Here is a 21,863-nt window from a genome sequence, read left to right on the forward strand (position 1 = left end):
AAGAGGAGACTGGTTTTCCTTTGCTAAAGTAAGGAAACTTTGCTTCCTTTGCTCCTGTAAACAAACGTTGGTTTTCACAAGACTCACCGGAGCGTGTGCAACGCCGACCTCATACGTCATCCTCCCGGAGCTGCTTCCGTGTACAACTGTTGGCGCAAGCTACATTAAAGTGATTATTACGTTCTGAATATGGATATTTTTCTTACAAAAATGCATCGATTCGCTACAGGAGGCCTTTGTTCACCTGCCGGAGCCATGTGAGGTACTTTTTTTATGGATGGATGCGCTTTATTTCACTTCTTTTGGACTGATGCGCTGCAACACCCGCTGACTGACATTAAACAGCTTGGAAGATCAAAGTCAATTTTTTATATAACTCCGATTGGATTCATCTGAAAGAAGGAAGTCATATACGCCTAGGATGGCTTGAGGGTGAGTAATTCATGGGCTAATTTTCATTTTTGGGTGAACTATCCCTTTAAGGAGAAAATGTGGGACTAAGTAAAAGGAGTTAATAATAATAATTTCTAGCTCCAATGTATTCAACATCAATTTAATAAATTACACAATTCACCTTGAATTGCTGGATACAGTTGATGTAGACAGTCCAAAATCTTAATTTTACCAAAACTTGATGCATTTAAAATTAGATATTTTTTTATGCTATGGTACTGTATTCTTATGTTAGATAATTAGTACTCACCCCTGTGCCGTCTCCAACCCAGGCCAGAGACACCGAGCCACTCAGGTCATTGAAGTTATACTAAAAAAAAAGAGATGTAGAGACATAATAAAGATCGCATGATTGCAAATAAACATTGTAGTTAAAATTCTAGAGACGGATCATCTTAATAATCCCTGCACCGCCAACGTGAATTTATTAAATTTTCTCTCCAAAAATAACCTGCATAAATCAAAATAAATTCAAACTAAAACAAAACAGCTCATTTTCATTAGCACCACCACATTTGGGCTCTAAAATCTCCTTTATCATAATATTGTTCTCTCAGCCCTAATGCAGGTTTGTTTTCAGAACGCTTCTGTGGTGAAACTAAACACCACAGGCTGTTTTACTGTAGTCCACAGGGATGGGATTGCAGGCTTGATTCAGACTAAAAATATAAAACAAGAAAAAATAATAATAATGAATAAAAACAGGGCTCCAAACCACAGCTTTACATAGCTAAAAATAAGAAACATCCAGTACAGAACAGAAAGTAGTCACACAGATACTTAACTAAAAAAGCTAATTTGAGAAAAAAAGCATACTTGAATTCTTGTTTCTGTACTACAGACAACAAACAGCAATTTATATGCACATTTTCAATGCAAATGTATAAATGTTTTGATTTGACAGCTTTCCAATCCTTTGGAGACAAAATCAGACATAATTTAGACAATTGTTGACATACAATAAAAAATATAAAATTGATGTAGACTCTTTGCTCAGAAAATTTGATCTTGGAAGAATTTAGTCTAATAACTGAGTTGAATCTGTTGAGATATTCTTGAGATTTCTTTTAAAATACTAAACGAGATACATGCGAGTCGTAGTGTCTTTTCATCAGGAGAAAAATCAGAAAAGCAGGACACTTCTCCATTTAATCTCATTACTCAATATGAATAACGGAGACATTAAAGGACCCTTTATAAAGTTAAACTGATCAATAATCAGCTACATAAAAACCACTACATAAAATGCCATTCAGATGTAGTGTGTAATAAAAGGCAACTATGCAAACACATTTACAGTGCTTAATCAGAAAAAAACCTGGTGATTCTAGGAAGAAAAACACAAGTGCTGGGATTTATCTTTCCACAGGGAAGCGGAATCATGTAACGACATGCACACAGAAACCACTGCTGATCCGACAGATGGCTGTGCCGCTGTCAGCCGCCCCACACTGCTAGGGAATGTGTGTTTGTTAGGGCACATTTAAGAGGACAGGCCCGCTGTCAGTTGAGTGTGCAACCTCCCTTTCAGTTTCATTCGCTGGAATGCGAGACCCAGATGGTGTGTGTATGTGTGTGTGAGGAACAGAGCGAGTGCCCAACATTTTCATCTGCCTCACACACTGAGCACAAGAGAGTAACTGATGTCTAAGGGATTGTGGGAGAGAAAAGGAGGGAAAAGAGAGTCCAAACACACATACACCGGCTCTGTTCCAAAAGCTAGTGAGCTGCTTGGTAGGGCTGCACGATTATGAAAAAAAATCACTTTGAACGATTAATTGCCGCTTTGAACGATTATGTAATTGTGGCATCCATAATTGTAATCGCGATTAGAAATTCGATTAATTGTGCAGCCCTACTGCTTGGCTATTACTACACAGGCATTTGCCGCTGATACAGAATTTTGTAAGTGGACGCTCTACATAGACAACAATTCCTGCTTCGTTATGAGAAATGCACAGAGGACGATTAAATCAATTTTATTAGAGTATGTTGCTAAACTAATAACATGACACAAAGCATGTACATGTGGGTAAAATACACCAGACTTTGCTGTTGCAAAGCATACTGGGATTATTATTATTATTTATTTATTTTTTGCAAAGAATAAATAAATAAAAGATTTTGGTTAAAAGTAATGTTGTTGCCAATTTAGAACAGACTAGAAGTGTTCCTATCATGTCTTAAAATGGTGCCTATAGGCAGATCACTATGTTTTGGCACAGAGACATACATTCCTGGGTGTTTTTTATTTAATGGAGGAAAATAATGTGGCAACAGGGCTGTGTGTAAAATATGCTAAACATTAAGTATTTAAAAAGTAATAAAAAAAAAGTTTTTTTTGATACAATGGGTTGAATATGAATGTTAGAATAATGACAATTAGGCATTAATAAAAAAAAAAAGAATAATTACAATAAAGACAATTTGTTTAGAAAACGGTATAGCAAAGTATTGTACAAGTAAAAATAAAATAAAATAAAAATATAAAATAAAAATCTTATAAAAAAAAGTTATAAAATATCAAACAAGACTGGTAAAACTGGATTAAAAAATAAAATAAAATATGTTGCAAAAGATAAAATAGGACAGTTAAAATTAGATTAAAAATAAAATTAAATAATAATAATAATAATAATAAAAAAATCAAATCAAATAAAACAAAAAAAAATCTTACATCAAACATGACAGGTCCAATCGGATGAAAAAGTAAAAAAAAAAATTAATAATAATCATAAAATAAAAAATAACAAAAACAAAACATCTGTTACAAAACATCAAACAGGTGCGATGCGATAAGATGATAAGATAAGATAAGATAAGATAAGATAAGATTCTATGAAACATCGAAAATCAAGAGCCACAACTGAGTGCAGTCATTAATAATGTCTTACAATGCTGCCTATGTAGTAAGCTCACTGCGTTTTGGAACAAAAACCATGCACACAAACTGAAATAAGTAAAGAAAAAAATTCTGATATGGGGGCCAACACCCAATCTACACATTCAGATCCATTTGAGGCCTCCACCATACTCCTTTCTACGGATCACATCCTCTCTGCATTTCTGCAATTCCACCCAAGCCCCTGGGGATCAATGACCATGTCACAGAATACTCCATTTCTCACTTCTGCTCAGTGATGACATCGACTTACAATTTTTTGTACTTTTTTTTTCATAAAAAGCAGCCGTACTTGGTCCAGGGAAGCAAAAGAACCACAGCATTTTTGAAACTCACAAGCCTCCAGGCCCAATGGAAATTTGCACTCTTACAATCCAAAGTGTGAACAAAAGTTTCCATGTTACCAACCCAGCCAATGTCCTTCTGATGCAGCCCACCTCAAAACAGCCCCTGAATGCTACGTGTGTTCCAGAACAGCAAGAACAAGTCATCTAAAACACCTGCACAAACTCCAGGGCCAGTGTTCCTTCTTAATAATGTGTCTTTGAATAATGGTTACAGTGGCTGCCTCTCCATTCCTTGCCATATTTAAACCAGAAGCAAAGAAACATGCTGACATTCCTGTCCTGGCCAATAAAACAGGCTTGCCAAGAATGGCTTGCACCACGCCAACAAGTCTTCGCAAATGGAGGATTAAAGGGTGATGAGAAAACACTGTGAGCATACAACGCTCCTTCACTTTGAAGAAGACCAAAGAAGAACACATGACACAAAGAAAGCCCCTAAACAAACTCATGACACTGTCCTGAATGCAGTCCAATACACTTATGATTCACCTATGAGTCCACACGTTGATGTAATGCTTTAAAGATTGCTGGTCAGTATAGTTTTCATACTGGGGTTCCGGGATCTGCAGAAATTTAAATGAATAAATAAATAAATATATACAGTATATATATATATATATATATATATATATATATATATATATAAATATTAAAATAACCCCATTCAAAAGTTTGGGAACCCTTGGTTCTTAATTCTGTGTGTGGTTACCTGGATGATCCACGACCATTTTTTGTTTTGTGATGGTTGTTCATGAGTCCCTTGTTTGTTCTGAACAGTTAAACTCACACTGAGGACAATTGAGGGACTCAAACACAACTATTAAAAAAACATTCACTGATTCTCCAAAAGGCAACACGATGCATTAAGAGCCGGGGGTGAAAACTTTTGAACCAGATGAAGATGTCCAAATTTTTCTTATTTTGTTGAAATATCATTTTTTTTTCCATTTAGTACTGCCCTTCGGAAGCAACAGAAGATACTTGCCTCTGGAGCATCAGTGATCAGACTCAGACTCTGTGAATCCCTACCACCATTAAAGGGTTTGCAAACTGGTCACAGGTCAGTGTGGATTACTAAGGTGCTCCACTAAGGCTCAGACAAGCCACCTGCGTGTGGGGCCATGGCGCCCTCGAAATCCTCCAGAACAATCACATGGCAAACAGGCTTTTCCAAGAGAAATATCTGAAATATACTGCACAATGGCAGAAATATACAGAAAATTAAATACTCCTACTTCTTTCCATCTATGGTCTTAGCTCCACAAGTCCTCTCCAGTGGACACGCTAAAACCATGAAGAACATAATTTGGGCTGCTTTCCTGGCATCTCACCAACACTGAGCATTTCAGAGAGGACAGAAAATGTTTTCTCTGTACATTCTCCACAGGACCGGGAAGGGGAAAAACCTGGACATCTTTCCCTTGTGTTGAACTGGTAAACAGTCTTTGAACCCCAGGTCCAGCCAAAGGAAGCTTTAGACTTGATCCAAATGGCTTCACAGTCTGAGGACCAATAACAAACATGACTTCATCTCTAGACAGTAAAAAAAAAAAATAATTTAAGTTTAATAAGAGACGCGACTCAAGTTGGTCTTGAAATAAGTGCTATTTAGACAGGTGGGCAAATGCTAACACATGAATCAAAAACATGCACAAAAATATCCTAGAATCAAGAACTTAAACCATGTTTTCTTAACTGGAAAGCCATGGCGAAATGGGTAAGAGGTCAGCAGTTCATTAGATGGAGCCGTGTTTGTGTTTCCGTTGGACTCACATAAATAACTCCCCACTGGCACAACTCAGATGTTAAACATCCAGAGCGGAGTCTCAAAAAGTCTTCCAGCCTCCAAAAAGAGCATCTCAAATCATTCAAACACTTCATCCACAAAGCTGTTCGAATATGCTAACCGCTATGTTCACACAGACTTTATTTGAAGAATCTACAGGCACTTGTTAAAAAGATTTTACTGTGAGCTTGTAAAGTTTCTAATTGCTCCGGCAGATCATAAATTCCATCATGCAGAAGATGAAAAAAAATACTATGGAAGTCAATGGCTACCATCAACTGTTTGTTTACCAACATTCTTGGAACAGATTTGGAGAAATTTAGCATTATATCCCTTGCTCACCAATGGGTCTTCTGATCTGTGCATACTTCTCTCATGATTTAAACAAGACAACTTTTTCACCATAGAAAGTAATATTATATATAGAGGACTCCCGTTTTATCCGGAAGCAACGGTTTGAAGTTAAAAACATCTTAATGATTGTTTACTACAGACAAGCAAATTTTTGCTTCACAAGGCATTAACTGATGTACTGGAGTGGTGTGGATTACTTGTGGATTATTGTGATGTTTTTATCAGCTGTTTGGACTCTCATTCTGACGGCACCCATTCACTGCAAAGGATCCATTGGTGAGCAAGTGATGATCTTGAATGGCCTGAGTGGAGTACATTTTCTGCAATTTTTTATGTTTGGGTGAACATTTCTTAGTGAAGAAGTGATATACTAAAATTTCCAGCAACGAATATATTCGGCCGAAATAGTTTAGGAAGGCTGAAATAACTGTCAGAAACAGTAACATTTAAATTAGCGCTTCCCCAATGACATGTTTTGAATATTTCAGCATCTGTTTTGTCCAGATAAACTAGAACAGGTAAACATCTCAGCAGTGTGGACGCATTTCACAGTGACCAAAAATTATGCTAGAAATTTCTGGCTAAAGGAAAACTTTAATTTCGGTTTCGGTAAAAAAATGTAGTACTAAAAAAGGATGGGCTTCAAAAGTTGCAAGCATAGTTTTACAAATGTTATTTTGTTCAAATAGCACTGTTGAGAGGTTTCAGCGTACATGAAATCTCCACTTCAAGAGTAGCCTTAAATAAATATTTTAAGGGTTAAAATAAAGGTTTTACATCAAAGTAGGCTCTAACCACAGGAACTTTACATGTACAGTTGGCAGGAACTGTACGGAATAAACTACATGCAAGTTAATGTTCAAGAAGACTATCCAAACAGGTGTTAAAAGCCCTCAGCAAGGAGATGTTTTTCAGACGTTGCCTTCAAATTCTTTTCCCACTGCACTGTTGTCATGCCCCAAGCCTTTTCCCGTTTCAGAAACATTCCTTTCTTGGAGGAAATATTTCACTTCAACAGTCATTTATGCTGGACGGAATGTGAAAGGACGAGAGCCAAAAACACTGGCCATAAAAGCACTGGCTCTGTGTGCTTTCTTAACAACAACAACAGTCCTTCTCTATCAGCACTTAGACTAAACTCATGACCGATTGCTTTCCCTGAAAACAGAGTCAATATACTCTGAATCTGGATAAATAGAGGATGCTTTTCATAGAACAGGACTGATATGAAAGATATAGATTGGCATACATGTAGCTTAGCCTATCGTTTACCGATAATGCCTGCCCAGTGAGTGGTCACGCCAACTGCTGGTAAAATGTAATTGATGTGCTCGAGAGAGAGGGTTATATAAGGGACATATATAGAGATGCAGCATGTTCACTGACTTAAGGGTTAGTAATCAGTCATTGGCCGCTGTAATGAATGAGCTCTGACTGGATCTGGTTAAGCAAAATCACCTGACAATGTGGCGTCTGTACATAAACACAAGAGAAACAGATCGCAGAGACATTACAGGCACATCAAGAGGATAGATGCATTTGTTCTCTTGGCATAAAGATGAAATCTGTGGAATGTCTTAAAGGAACATCAAACACAAAAACTCTGGAACATTGAATGATAAGGTGATGCATGCTGATATTGTTTTTATGATATCACCATCTGGAAAACTTCACAAATGTCTTTTTTTTTTGAGTGCTTGTTTTGAAAACAATACTTGGAAAATAACATTTGCTTGCTGAGGAAGGTGATGTAGGTACATTATTAGGTCATCTCAGACCAGAGGCCAGTAGTATGATCTCACTTTTGTGATTTATGGTTCCTAGAAATTTAGGAAGAGCTTTCAAAGTAGTGAAAAAATCATCCTCAATGAAAAGTAAAAAAAAAAAAAAAAGGATACTAAATAAATAGACTTAAGCTTAATACACTTAAATAAGTTAACTAGCCAAAAATAAAAATATATTTCACAAAACCATAATATAAATTTGAAATAATAATTTTCACAGAATTATAACGCTTACCATTATATTATATTATGCGAGTATAATGAGAAAGAGATATTCTGACCTACCGTATGAGTGTTGTTTTTTAACGTAGAATCATAGCCGTGCAGTGATTGACATTGATCTTGTGATTCTTCACTTCTTTTCATCTTGACATGGTCCGGCTGCTGTGAATCTTTCAAACTGAGCAGATTTCGTGTTTTGTGACTCTTTAGAAACATGGTTTGCTCACTCCTGGAGATGCTGGGTCTCTCTTCAAAGTCCAGGCAAAGAGCCACTGAGCATAAGACAACCAAAACACAGCAGAATACGGTGCTCATGGTTTTCGTTTAATGTGCACAAAAATCTTCTGTCTAAATATCCATAAATAGCAGGTTTATTGGTACCAGAACAGAACGTGCAGTGTTTACACTCTGACGCATGTCTGTAGAGCAGCCGCCGTTCGCACTGCTCAACTCGGGGATTGTTCAAGATTAAGATAGGCGGACCGTCCGTTCGACACGCCCATTTTATGAATATTAATTTTGTCACGCTGACGTTGCCTGGTAACTCTTTCAATGGCGGTGGGTTCGCTTATAAATATTAATTAACTGAGAGTGACGATGCGCGTCAGCATTCCAATGGCAAAGGCTTTTTTTTTTTAAAGTTTATAGAATTATTACATCATAGCCATCCCACCAAAACATTTTATATTAATTGGTATCACATTTCATTTAATGATATTGCACATAATATTGCTGCTTATATTAAATACATTTCATGTATAAAACATTATTGTATATTAAATACATTTTGTTGTTGCTTCTACACATTTTAAACAATGAAACTTGATGTAGAATTAATAAGACAGATTTCCAAGCCACTAATAAAATAAACATTTGTGACGCTGACCATGTTCACTAATTTGTACAAAAAAATCATTAGATAAAGGTATACTTACAATTTTTTTTTTTTTACATAATTATAATTTTCCCTCCCACACAATCAAGTTCACACCACTTTAAATGCATATTATTAAAGCAAAAAAAGGACATAAATTCTGTAATTCCTGCTAACTTTTCTTGCAAAACTGATTATGATTATGATAATATAATGAAAAAATACTGAAATTTAGATTAAATTATTAGGATCATTTTTATTAGCCTATGAACTACTTGTAAAAAAAACAAAAAAAAGAAGAAGAAAAAAACAATTTTTCTCAACAACAGTTTATTAACGCAGTGATTCATAACAAAAAAATCAAACATCAATTTTTCAACAACAGTTTATTAACGCATTGATTTGTAACAAAAAGGACCCCCCCCCCATGTATTTTCAACTACAAGATCTGCTGTTCTGTGCTTGTACAGAACTATAGAAATTTTGGGATTGACAGAGGAAAAAAAAAGTATAAAGACAATTCCTGTCTGAACAGACGAACCGTAGGATGCAGCCAGAGTATTATATATGCAATTGCTGTGTGGTGATTCACAGAAAATTACACTGGATTTTTCATATTAAACATCAGTCAGGCTTTGCAGAGCTCCATTCAGCTCTAGATATCCTTGATGACATCCTCAAGCTCTTCTTTTGAGTACATGTGAAAGGTCTTGTCGGGCTCTACTGTGGCAAGCTGCAGGCAGAGAGAAGGAAATTGTCAGAACCTTCATATACTTTTCAAATGAATTATATTTCACATGACCTTTGTGTATTACCTCAATGTTAGTGGCATTGAGTTTCTCCTCCATCACTTGTTTCAGGATAGTGAGAGAAGACTTGATGGCATCCTTTAACGTCATGGACTGAAAAAGATAAAATATATTTTATGAACATTTGGTGGGGAAAGAAAGAGACACTTGCTTAACTTGAGACTGGAATTTTTTTTTGGAAACAATTAGATTTATGGGGAAGTCTTTTGGACACTGGCTGCTGCTTATTAGATTGCAGGATCACATGGGTGAGTCTGGTGACTAAAGTTACACTAGTAGAGGCATGACATACTGGAATTGGAAGATGGGTGGGGTAGATTTTAAAAGGGACTCTTATTTCCTAAGCACGTGGCTCAGTTTGCTGCTGTAGTATTCTCTCAGCAGAAACACTTTTCCTTTGTGAGAATACTCTCTTGAAATAACCTGACTGTGGCCTTAAGGATCAGATGGCTCAGTTATTGCTTAGACTTTTGCTATATACACATGAACATTATAAAAAAAAATGCATTAGTATTTTTGTATTATAATCATATATTATGAAGAATGCTCTTCAAGGAATAGTTCATCCAAAAATGAAAATTAGCTGAAAATTTTACCCTCCGCCCATGCAAACTTTAGATAATTGTGTTTCTTAATTGGAACAGATTGGAGACATTTAGCATTACATTATTTGCTCACCAATGGATCCTTTACAGTGAATGGGTGCCGTCAGAATGCGAGTCCAAACAGCTGACAGCCCACTCCAGTCCATCAATTAACATCTTGCGAGACAAAAAACTGCATGTCTGTAAACTGTCGCTTCTGGTCAAAGTAGGAGTCAAAATCTCTCTCTTGATTCAAACTTTTTTTTTACTGGAGAAAGCAGTATTATGGATAGAGCACTCGCATTTTAACTGGAAGCAATGGTTTGCAGTTAAAAACACCTCGATGGGATTTGTTTCTTACAAACATGCAGCGTTTCACTTCACAATACATTAACTGATGGACTGGAGTGGTGTGGATTATTGTGATGTTTTTATCAGCTGTTTGTTCTCTCATTTTGCCGGCACCCATTCACGGCAAAGGATCCATCGGTGAGCAAGTGATGTAATGCTAAATGTCTCCAAATTCGTTCCAATGAAGAAACAAACTTATCTACATCTGGATGTCCTGAGGGTGAATATATTTTCATGTTGTATGGGTAACTAGGTATGGATGACTAGAAGTTTGTGTTGGCTCAAGGGATGCTGATGTGCGCATTTAAACACCATTATCTTTACCATAAAACCTTAAAAAGGAAATGGAGATGAAGCAGAAAGAGTGGGTAAATGTACCTTGTGGTAAACCTCCTGCAAAGAGCTCTGAGCTCCTTCAGATGCTGAGCCGATAGCCCTGGCATCACACTGGACAAAAGTGCCTGAAGGATCCATGTGGTATCTGTTGAAAGAAGTTTGGTGTGATTTACATACTTTAGAAACCAAACAAGTCTGTACGGGTACCTAATAAATAAAAAACTAATTTTAATAATGATTATGTTTTTGATATTGATTTCTTGTAGATCTACATGAATTGGGGGGGGGGGGAATCAAACTAATAAAATAGTGATTTTACTAATAAAATTTTTTGATTGCTATTCAAAATGCAATTCAAAAATAAGAGCTGCACAATTTGACCTAAAAACTTGTGATTATATATCAATATAACAATAATAATAATAGTAATATTTGTTATTATTATTATAAAAGAAGTGCTGCGCATATATTTAATTAAATGTGCACTTACAGCTGAGGTCCTTTCTCATCCACACCTCCGAAAAGCAGAGCGACACCAAAAGGACGGCTCTAAAGATGAAAAATGTGGACATTTGTAATCAAACTACAACCAGACATCATTTCCCTGGAGTGAACTGAAAACCACTGCAATAAAATACAAGCCAGACACTCATACCATAGCGCCAGGGTCAGCGTCCTCCTCTCCAAACTGCAGAGCGAGGTTAGACACAGCCTGAGTTACGCTCTCCACCGTCATCGTCTCATTGTAGGTAAACCAATGGTTCTGCAGAAACACAAGAAAACTTAAAATATATGGCATTTGGTACAAGAACACTTTCTTTATCAAGGAGACCACTGACTAATCATAGCATTGGCAATACAAATTTAAGGAACATTCACTGACCTGTGTTTCCACTCTTGCTTTGTCGATAAGAGTTTTTGCATCAGCTATTAAGCCACTCATGGCACAGCCTGTATTGAAAAATGAACAGGACCATTCAGCCTTATTACACTCGTTTACACTTTATGTTGAAACTTTTTGTTAGAACAAACATTACGACAAGAAAACAAATTATTACACAATATTATCACTTTTTTTTTTACATATAAGATATTAAGATATTACCCAACCACTAGTGAAAAGAAAAAAATAAATACTAAAGAAATAAAACATAAGTAATCAAATAAAATGTATACATAAATTATATAAACATAATCATATTACACAGGAGGTAAAAGACTTGAAGTAAACTATAAAATAATTCAATTTCCTAAAAAAATTTATTTTCCCAGAACATCTAATTTTTTCCAATTTCAGAAAAAACATTGTATCCACTAGCCATTGGGAGGGTTATTAGATTTCCAATGGAGCAAAATACGGTGCCTAGCTATTAAGGAGGTAAAAGATAAAATATCCGATTGTTTAGAATTAAACTGAGACCAAATCTTTGGTATCCCAAAGATTGCTATAGCGGGACAAACTTCAATTCTAACTTTCAACACCTCAGAAACAGTGGTAAAATAATTAACCCCAAATTTTTGCAACATAGGGCACTTATTTACACTTTAAAAAAGTATTATTTTATTTACGCTTTAAAAATGTACTAGCTCCATTTAGACTTTAAAAAAATGACTAGCTTTATCACACTTCTCCACATGGAGAATATGCTATTGTAAGCATTTGTCTTACCAATATGAGTGTCAATCTCTACAATCTTTTCAATGCTGCTGGGCTCCATCAGAGGAGAGGTTATTCTCTTCTCCACAGCGAGACACACTCCCTCCGATGTCTGAATGCCAATGGCTGTGGACCCCAACTGGAAAGAAAGAGGCACAAAGCAATGAAAATTAGCCCCAACATTCACTTCTTACAAACTCAGACAACCAGCTATTATAAACATTCTGGTAGTTAATTTTAAACGTAACATGTTATTACAGAAAAGGTCTACCTTGATGGCTTCAATGGCATATTCTACTTGAAAAAGTCTTCCCTCTGGTGAGAAAGTGTTCACTCCTCTGAGGATGAAAAAAGATGTTAATATGATACAGTAAGTGTATTCAAATCTGTATTATTAATATACTTGTATACACTGTAATTGTAGAGTTAATGCAGTTATTACATCTGCAAAACAAAACTGAAAGTGAACGTTTTAAGACAAGAGAGTGACATTAAATGCTTTAATCTTACTTTTACAAAGAGATGTGTAAATATCCTAAAAATGTATAGATAATATGAGCAGCCACTGCACTGACAACACAAGCATGAAACACAAATGACTGAAAGACATTCAAAGCACAGAAAGCGTACAGCATAGATAAAGGTCATTCTTCATCTTACCGGTCATATTCTGATCTTGTCAGGAACATTTTGAAATGCAAATCTATAAAAATAAAAAAAGAACAGACTTAGATTATCTAACTTTAAATGTAGTGAGTTAGCACAAAAAAACGGCAGCTTGCTATGTAAGCTGCGCGATCTTGGCACTTGATTCCACAACCAATCAGACACCGCCATCCCTTAGACTGATTGGACGATTTTGAGATAAAAGGCGGGGCTAAGAGTGATTTGTCTATTTGATTGGTCGAACCATCCTTCACTCAATGACAAGGCATGTTTCACTTCAACTCAACTCATTCTTAAATGAGCTATTTAGTAACACATCCAACGTATTTAATGTTATATATGCACTTTTATAAACTCTCAAAGGCCTCAATAAGCAGTTTCCCCATAACGTTTTTATACAATTTGTTCTTTATTTTGGTAAAAACCATGCGAGAGCAGCACATACACATGAGCATCTAACGTTAGCTAACAGCTTTACTACTAAATAAAACAACACACGGGCAGTTAAAATAACTTTACGCAATATACTCTGTTGTTTCAAATGCTTTGGTCTGCTGAGCTGTGGTTTACTGCAGTAGGGCACAACATAAGTATTTATCATGAATTACTTACCTTCTGCAGTGGAGGGTGAGTTTGCTAGTTTCTACACTACAGGAAGTGTTCACACATAATCGCCCGACAAAAGCATTTCGGTTCAACTTAGGTTCCTACCACTGTTCTTCTTCTTCTTCTTTTGGTTTTATGGCGGGTTGCGAACCAACTTCATAGGTGCATACCGCCACCTACTGTGATGGAGTGTGAAGAGAATGTACTCACCTAAATCTTAAATTCTGTTCATTATTCCACAATTCTTAAGAAATCTCATGACTGCATATTAAACTGAAACCACCCTTTTATCTGAAAAGCAAAAACAGATAAACACAAGAGCTTCAAAGGGGAGCTGTACATAGCCACCTATTTATAGCCTACTAAAATTCGAACCAAATGTATATACTCTTAGTATTAGTGAAAGTGACGTGACATGTGGCCAAGTATGGTGACCCATACTCGGAATTAGTGCTCTGCATTAATGAAACCAGGAGATGAAATGGACAACCAGGCAAATGACACTCTGTTGATGATCGTTTATATGTCACAGTTAGACATTGTGTTTAAAATGAAATGTTGTAAAATGTGAAAATGAAAAGGATTTAATAAATTCAGATTTTAATTTGGCGTGTCTGTAAAAAAAATATATAAATATATATACATAAAATCTCATTATAGTCAACGATTGTACCCTGTCAAAGCCAATTTTGTACCCTTTTTGAAGGGTCCATTTTTGAACTGTTAAATAAAGGTACAAAATTGACACCACGGGTACAAAACTGGTCTCTTAAGGTACAAAACACAAGGGTACAAATTTGTACCCTATGCCAAGGGTACAAAAGCTGTACCCTTGGGGGTACAGCCCCAGTGACAAGCCATTGTACCCCTAAAGGTACAATTATGTACTTTAATTTCTGAGAGTGTACGATCATCGTACCGGCGGTAATATCATCGCTTGGACTACAGCGTCACGTGCCTTCTTTTTGAACGTGATTTTTCTCCAATGAGGGGGAGGAGGGGGCGGGACATTTGGCAAATTACTCTGCAGCACTGGTTGGCTATTAACTGTGAGCAGACAGAGTGTCAATCAATACACTGAACATAAAGAAACGAAGTTGCTTGTCAGATTTCCCTAACAAGCAACCATATTTTTTTAAATAAGACCAAAAAAAAGGCAACCTGCGACCCGGTATTTTTTTCACGCAACTTTACAAAAAAGAAGCCAAAAGTCGCGTATAATATGCGGACTTGGCAACTCTGGTTCCTACCCTATTGAATTAATCATAAGTCTTCAACACACAGGCTATGATTGTTGTGCTATATGTCGACCAAATCAGCTGCTATCTGTTGGAGCTGCATTCTAAATAACTTAATTATTAATCGCCACAGTTTTCCCTTTATTCCCATATTTCTGCCTTTCTATCCCCTGCTTACTTCAGTGCATTCATGCATGCATGTCTTTTAACCTTTATTAAACATCTTCAAATAACAAACAGGCATTATCATTGTTAAACATGAACACAGAATTTGCATTTTTTTTTTTCAAACTGACCAATAATAAATACCCAAATACATTTCAGCAAATTAAATAGCAAATTATAACATAAATGAAATTAAGGGGGTTAATCAATATTTTTCAAATAATTTAGAGAGTTTTAAGACATTTTCCCCCCCGCTGCTCTAAAGATTGTAATACATTTTTCAAACCATTTGCCACAAAATTAAGAACAGCCTTAAGAAATCTACATTTGTGCAAATAAAACCTACATATAATCAAAAGTACACATAATTCAACTTTTTGTATGCATGTGTGTGCAACAGAGATATTTATTTTCTTTCTTTTTATTATATATTATAATTGAAAATACATTTTGAATTCCAGCGAAATATGCAATTTAGCTTTTGTAAATGAGGATTTATTTATTTATTATTATAATTTTTTTTTAGGATAAATGGGTAATTATATATTTCTGTCTAACCCTATTAATAACAATTAGGGAACATGATAAATTTTAAAAACGTTTATTTTATATACACTGTAAGTGTACTTATAACACTTGCTTAATAAAACGTTGTTTCATAAATTCGCGTCTTTAATATTTTTAATATGTATTAAAAAATGTATGAAAGTCAGATAAATGAAACAAAGCAATTATCAACTAGAAGCATTCAACTTTAGCTTATTTTGGGCCTATTCTGTGCATGTTTCTGAGGGATCTGGCAACACTGCATTGCATTTACCCGTGTATGTCACTTTAAGAGAAAGTTGAAATCACGTGTCTCACTGTAGAAAGTTTGACAAGTTGGTCGACATAAGTACTCTGTTTTCACGCTATCGAAAACCTTGACTGTCATTCTCTTGTGTCTTCTTCTTCTGTTAATAACAACCTCGCGATCTCACCTGGAATCGAAGTCTTTTCTTTTAGCGACAATATAAAAAACACACCCCAAAAACATGGAAATCGTGCAGGTAATGAACTAGCAACAGTTTGGTGATCTTCGTCCTTTCCGCTCAGGAAAATCAAGTTGAGGATTTAATCTTTATCTTCTCCATTTACAGAAAATCATGTCGGGGTTTAGTCTGGATTTGGGACCAGTGAAAGAGCCACTGGGATTTATCCGAATCCTGGAATGGGTGAGTTTCTGCGATCACTCAACAGATCCAAATGTCACATTGTGTCTCTTTGCTGGCACGTTCATTATGACAATTGATAGATGGTTGCACATGTCTTTAAACACAGTATTATGTGATCATATCCATGTACCTTACACGACAACACAAGTACGTTGCAGTCACATATGGTGCTGTTTTGTCAACAATGGGCAACACCCATGTCAAAGTAATGGATCAAAACTGCTATATCATCCACTATTAAGGTCATCATCAAAACATATAGACACCTTTAGATGTGTCATTTGATAGGATATGTGCTGTAGAAATCTTCTCAAGCGCACAAATGCATGCAAATTTATACAAGTCCTGCCTTGCGCACAGTCCCTTGAGAATTAAATGATGTTTACATTGCCACATGCGCATTACGAGGCTCCTATGGTGGACTTCAGTCTAATACTTACTAAATATACCACTGCAAACAATGGAAAATCTAGGCTATAAAACACCGCTATCTGCAGGGTCTCCCAGACTGATGTGGGTAACTAGGCCTGGAGTTCATTAACCTACTAAGAAATCAGGCTAGATGTGAAATTAGCTTATGTCAGTCTGATCTAAAATGAAATTTTGATTAATCAAGAATAGATTTATAACAGAGTAAAGCTTTTTTCGGAAGGGAATCTCAGCTACTTCGGTTTGCCAGCTAAATATATTTTTGTTTGTCCTCTATTTAGTCTTAGACTGAAATTCGATCCAGTTGGTCTGATTTGGTTTAGACATCCGGAAGTAAAAGCTAACTGCCACACATTTCAGTGGTGATACGTGAAACTATACCTGCATACTCGCTGGAGTAAATATCCGACGGCACTGAAAACGGGCCAAGCTCATTTTAAGTGATGTTGTATGTACAGAAAAGAATCCCAGCTGGATTGGTGTCCCATTGAGCAGGCCATGTATTTGCATTGATTCTTTAAATGGTGTCTAGGCCTTAGTTTCTTAGCTATATTTATCTCATCTGGCGGGTCTAGTCTCTTTCGCTTTTGCCAATGCCTTTTTAAATATTTGCACTTTGCACACAATTTTACCTTGTCTTTGCAAGCCATTATAATTTGCGAACATGCGAGACGTTAGACAAAAGACAAGGTGCAATTTAACACAATAGTGTGTTGTTTTGGATCCTTTGTATGCAGGTAATGGAATTTCTGCAACTTAATCCAGACTGCAAAGGTGCTGTTTATAAGTGGAGCACATTTCATCACAAGCTCATTGGAAATAATCCCAGACAGTGCAAACCCACGGCTCAAGATAATAAAGTGTAAATGAAGCTGCTATCTCTGTAGGTTATACCAGCTAAACCCTTGTTCCTCTTTCATCTTGTAGGAAATACACTACTACTATGCAGATTTGGTGACACAAACACGATACTATTTTTTTTGCTCGGTCATTCCCTGGTGATAATGGGTGATCACCACCTATACTTACCTCAAACTTTTGAATGGTTGTGTATCTCGGTTTTTCACCAAAATATTAAGCAGCACAACTGTTTTTATGATAATAACAAATGTGTCTTGAGCAGCAACTCAGCATGTTAGAATTGATTTCTGAAAGATCATGTGACTCTGCTGATGCTAAAAATTCAGCTTTGCATCACAGGAATAAATTACATTTGAAAATATATTAAAATAGAAAACAGTTATTTTAAATTCTAATAATATTTCACAGTATTATAGTTTTTACTGTATTTTTTTAATCAAATAAATGCAGATTTTTTGAGCATAAGAGACTTCTTTGAAAAACATAAAAAAATTATAATTATTCCAAACATTTGACCGGCAGTGTAAATTTGTGCTTCTTTAAGGTGTAACAGGTCTGCCGTTAGTTGCATGAAAGTGCTTTGATGTGGAAGAGGATATGGCTTATAGGCCTATGTCTTCATAAGCATTTTTTTTCAAGAATGTCCTGAATTGCATCAAATCTTAGGAAATGGGCGCTTTGACACATTATTTACTTATAAAGCAAGAATGTCAGCCACTCCTTTAAAATCAGCATGTGTCTGCAGTGATGTTTTTACTTTTAACCACCACAACCCAGATCTCCCAGTATTAATGCAACAATGAAGATATGGCTTATAGGCCGATGTCTTCATAAGCATTTTTTCTCAAGAATGACCCAAATTGCATCAAATCTTAGGAAATGGGCGCTTTGACACATTTACTTATAAAGCAAGAATGTCAGCCACTCCTTTAAAATCAGCATGTGTCTGCAGTAGGGCTGCACGATAAATCGCATGCGATATTTAACGCGCATCTTGTCAGAAATGCGCGTTAAATATCGCATGCGATTTATCGTGCAGCCCTAGTCTGCAGTGATGTTTTTACTTTTAACCACCACAACCCAGATCTCCCAGTATTAATGCAACAATGAAGAGGAAGCTTTGGTTGCTAACAGGTGAACTGACCTCTGATCATGTTGACGGTGGTGGCAGGGACGGTTCATTCACACAAGGCGCTCTTTAATAGTCACTTGCTGCATGTAGGTGTGCGTTCCAGTGTGAACGTGGCATCGGCCCACCATGTGGTTCTGATTGGTGCCAGGCACCCTTAGTTGGCTCGCTGTGCTTCTCTGCGCCAAGCACCTGCACCGGCGTATGCTCAACAGGAATGGAGCCAAAGTCTTGCCGGGGTGAAGATCGCACACCCTCTCTTTAGAAAGTGGAGGGATTTTCTTGGCAGCAAAAAATATAGGGCTATTTTTAAAATAATTTTGAGGTGCAGACCAATGTGTCTCGGGATCGGTTTATCTGGTTTAATGAAAGGAGAAAACAAACTAGCCTCTGTTGGAAAGCGTGTGGGGTTTTTATTTTTTACATTAAAATTGTTTGGTCAGATATCACATCAATGCCCATAAGAATCATCTGTTAAAATTGATCTTGATTCATTTTTCATTAGAAAGTGAATGATCATGCATGAGAAAAATATATACAGAGATAGCTTTAGCATTTTCCTGACAAGTATGTGTCATATTTCACCCCAAAAATGTAACTGTAACATGAAATTTTATTTATAATTTTATGTTTATAATAATTACATCATTCCCATTCATTTTAAAGAAAATGTTAAATAATTTCCAAAAAATGTTAAAGAAAATTAAGCCTAGTTTTAGGACCATTATAATATTTATTATCATGATGGCATTATTTTCATGGCCATTAGATTTTTGCACATCCCCAAAAGTGTTTAGTATTAAATTTATACTATTATAGTATTTATTAATATTTTAAATAACTTTTATTTTTATCATTTCAGTTTCCATTTTAATTTATATTCGAGTAATTTTCTGTGCTTTTGTCTGTTTTTTTGTGCTTTTTTTTAAAGTTATATAATTTTATGTGTTAGTAATTGTAGTACTTCAACTTTAACTTAGTTGCAAAAACTATTTTTTACATTTTACTGTTTATTTCGTTGCAGCCTTATTTCAATTACTGAAAATCATTTTTAATAATTGTATTTTTAGTTAACAATTCACAAACCACATTTTTCCCCCCTCAAGACATTTTTTCATCAGATTCACCATTTTAAACAGCAGCATTTTGAAAATATAATTCTCACAAAGGTCTCTGTTCTGAAGGGAAGTTCTGCATTCCACTATTGTTTCTCCTGTGTAACAGCAACTGCTTCTCAGAAGAGCCTTCATTGTTCCTTAAACAGGGGCTTCCACAGAGGCACTTCAGTGATCAAATAGTCCTTGGAATTATTTAATATGTAGCTGAAATGTAGAAGAAAGGTTGAACTTTAACTTGGTTTGAATATTTGTGCTTCATTTCCACTGACTCAGGCTGGGAGAAAAGTGATAGTCTTAAAGTGATAGTTCACCCAAAAATCAAGATGGTTTGCAATAATATGAGGGTGCGAAAATAATAACAGAATTTTCATTTTTGGGTGAACTATCCCTTTAAGCATTTTCCCATTAGTTCTTCACAATTTGCTAAATCTAAGATCTACAATGTCCGTCTGTTCCGCTGTATGGCTCTTAAACGTTACTTTTTCATAATTGCTAATGTATCATGTCACTTTTTCACAGCAAAACACCTTGGATCAGAGAATACTGAAAAAATGCTGAGCTGTGCTACTGTAGTTATTCTCACAAATCTGCAGAAGCCACTTCCTGTGTGGAAGTGGAGCGTTTGTAAAAGGAAAGTGTGAGACAGTGAGCGTTGAAGGATCATTTACAGATGTAGGGCTTGTCTGGTGAAGACAGCGCTCTTACTATGATGTGACGTCAGCAATTGCCACACGCAAACGCTGAATTCATGTTTTTGAAGTTACATTTTTGTTTAAACCGCCACTAATGGGACTGCATCCATTTGTTACTATTAATGTTTCTGATATTTTCATTCGTTTCCAAAGAACAGAACATTTTCACTCAAACCTAAAACCATACAATTTAAAAAGAAAAAAATAATAATTTAGTTAAAATTGTTGATGTTAAAACTAAAATCATTTTTAATTTAGTTGAACTTGATGCACTAAAATAACTAAAACTGAAATAAAAATAATACAAATTAAAAAAACAAAACGGTTACAAAAAAATCATTTAAATTGAACACTATATATATATATATATATATATATAGAGATATATATATAGAGATATATAGAGATATATAGAGAACAGACAGACAGACAAACGCCGACCGATGCTTGACAACAACTCTGTAATGGTTTCATAGAAAATGCAATTTTCTACATGTCTAATTATCATAATTGTTGTGTTTCTAGGTGTTCACCATTTGTGCCTTTGCCACCACTGGTGGTTATGTTGGATTCACTGAGTTCACCATTGATTGTGAAAGTAAAAAAGACGAGATTACTGCTCATTTTGCATATCCTTTTAGGTAAAACATACAGATCTCTTACAAATTATAACTAATTATGGTGTCATTTTTTTAAATGTTAAAATGCTGTCCTTGCTGTTAGTCATGCAATGAGTAATCCATATGTATGTTGTTTGAAGAATGTGAATGTTATAGTTTTGTAATGTAACCGGAGAGACAATAAATTGAGCTCTAGTAAACATGTGACTTCCACTTATTAGGCTCCCGAGTCAGCCATATATGATTCCTCACTGCAATCAGAGCAAGAACGTGACTTTCCTGCAGGGGGATTTCTCCTCCTCGGCTGAGTTCTTCGTCTCTGTGGGCGTCTTGGGCTTATTGTACTGTACTTTCACCCTCATCCTGTACTTGGGCTACCAGCAGGTTTACAGGGAGTCTAACCGTGGCCCGATCATTGTGAGTCATCACTCATTTGGAAATATTATTGTGATTATATGAATGTCATTCAAATCCGTTATTTTCTATTGCACTTTTTAATGTACTTGTTATGAATGTCATGAAATTTTTGGAACAAAATTATCTTTGTGATGCAGAATGTTTGTGACAATTAATATAAAAATTAAAATATGGTTAGTGAGGATTTTTTAAATGGTTTGATTTACAGTTTATCAATTAGTGGCCGACCAGTGTGTTTTTTTTTTTTTC

At 35.7% G+C, this 21,863-nt stretch overlaps 3 protein-coding genes across 3 annotated transcripts in view; 1 reads left to right on the forward strand and 2 right to left on the reverse strand.

Moving 5' to 3' along the window:
- sort1a (sortilin 1a) overlaps positions 1 to 8,298 on the reverse strand; it is a 21,908-nt gene extending 13,610 nt beyond the window's left edge. Inside the window, exons 1-2 of the mRNA XM_016482768.1 lie at positions 7,912 to 8,298; positions 704 to 763 (exon numbers count right to left, since the gene is read on the reverse strand). Coding sequence (XP_016338254.1) covers positions 704 to 763; positions 7,912 to 8,163 — 312 coding nt within the window. The 5' untranslated portion in view covers positions 8,164 to 8,298. The remainder of the gene's footprint in view (positions 1 to 703; positions 764 to 7,911) is intronic.
- A 795-nt stretch (positions 8,299 to 9,093) lies between these two features.
- On the reverse strand, positions 9,094 to 13,832 carry psma5 (proteasome 20S subunit alpha 5). Its single transcript, XM_016482769.1, has 10 exons — positions 13,738 to 13,832; positions 13,120 to 13,162; positions 12,731 to 12,797; positions 12,472 to 12,598; positions 11,686 to 11,753; positions 11,458 to 11,565; positions 11,293 to 11,351; positions 10,845 to 10,947; positions 9,538 to 9,624; positions 9,094 to 9,455 (listed from the first exon to the last, which is right to left on the reverse strand). Exons 2-10 carry the CDS (start codon positions 13,146 to 13,148, stop codon positions 9,378 to 9,380), a joined length of 726 nt encoding a protein of 241 aa, XP_016338255.1. The 5' UTR covers positions 13,149 to 13,162; positions 13,738 to 13,832; the 3' UTR covers positions 9,094 to 9,377.
- Positions 13,833 to 15,972: 2,140 nt separating this feature from the next.
- The window catches only part of LOC107685985 (synaptophysin-like protein 1), a 10,514-nt gene continuing 4,623 nt past the window's right edge, over positions 15,973 to 21,863 (forward strand). Inside the window, exons 1-4 of the mRNA XM_016482770.1 lie at positions 15,973 to 16,183; positions 16,274 to 16,348; positions 21,103 to 21,218; positions 21,419 to 21,614. Of these exons, the coding sequence (XP_016338256.1) occupies positions 16,169 to 16,183; positions 16,274 to 16,348; positions 21,103 to 21,218; positions 21,419 to 21,614 (402 nt within the window). The 5' untranslated portion in view covers positions 15,973 to 16,168. The remainder of the gene's footprint in view (positions 16,184 to 16,273; positions 16,349 to 21,102; positions 21,219 to 21,418; positions 21,615 to 21,863) is intronic.

Source organism: Sinocyclocheilus anshuiensis, unplaced genomic scaffold, assembly GCF_001515605.1.
Source record: "Sinocyclocheilus anshuiensis isolate Anshui unplaced genomic scaffold, SAMN03320099.WGS_v1.1 scaffold465, whole genome shotgun sequence".
Lineage (NCBI taxonomy): Eukaryota > Metazoa > Chordata > Actinopteri > Cypriniformes > Cyprinidae > Sinocyclocheilus > Sinocyclocheilus anshuiensis.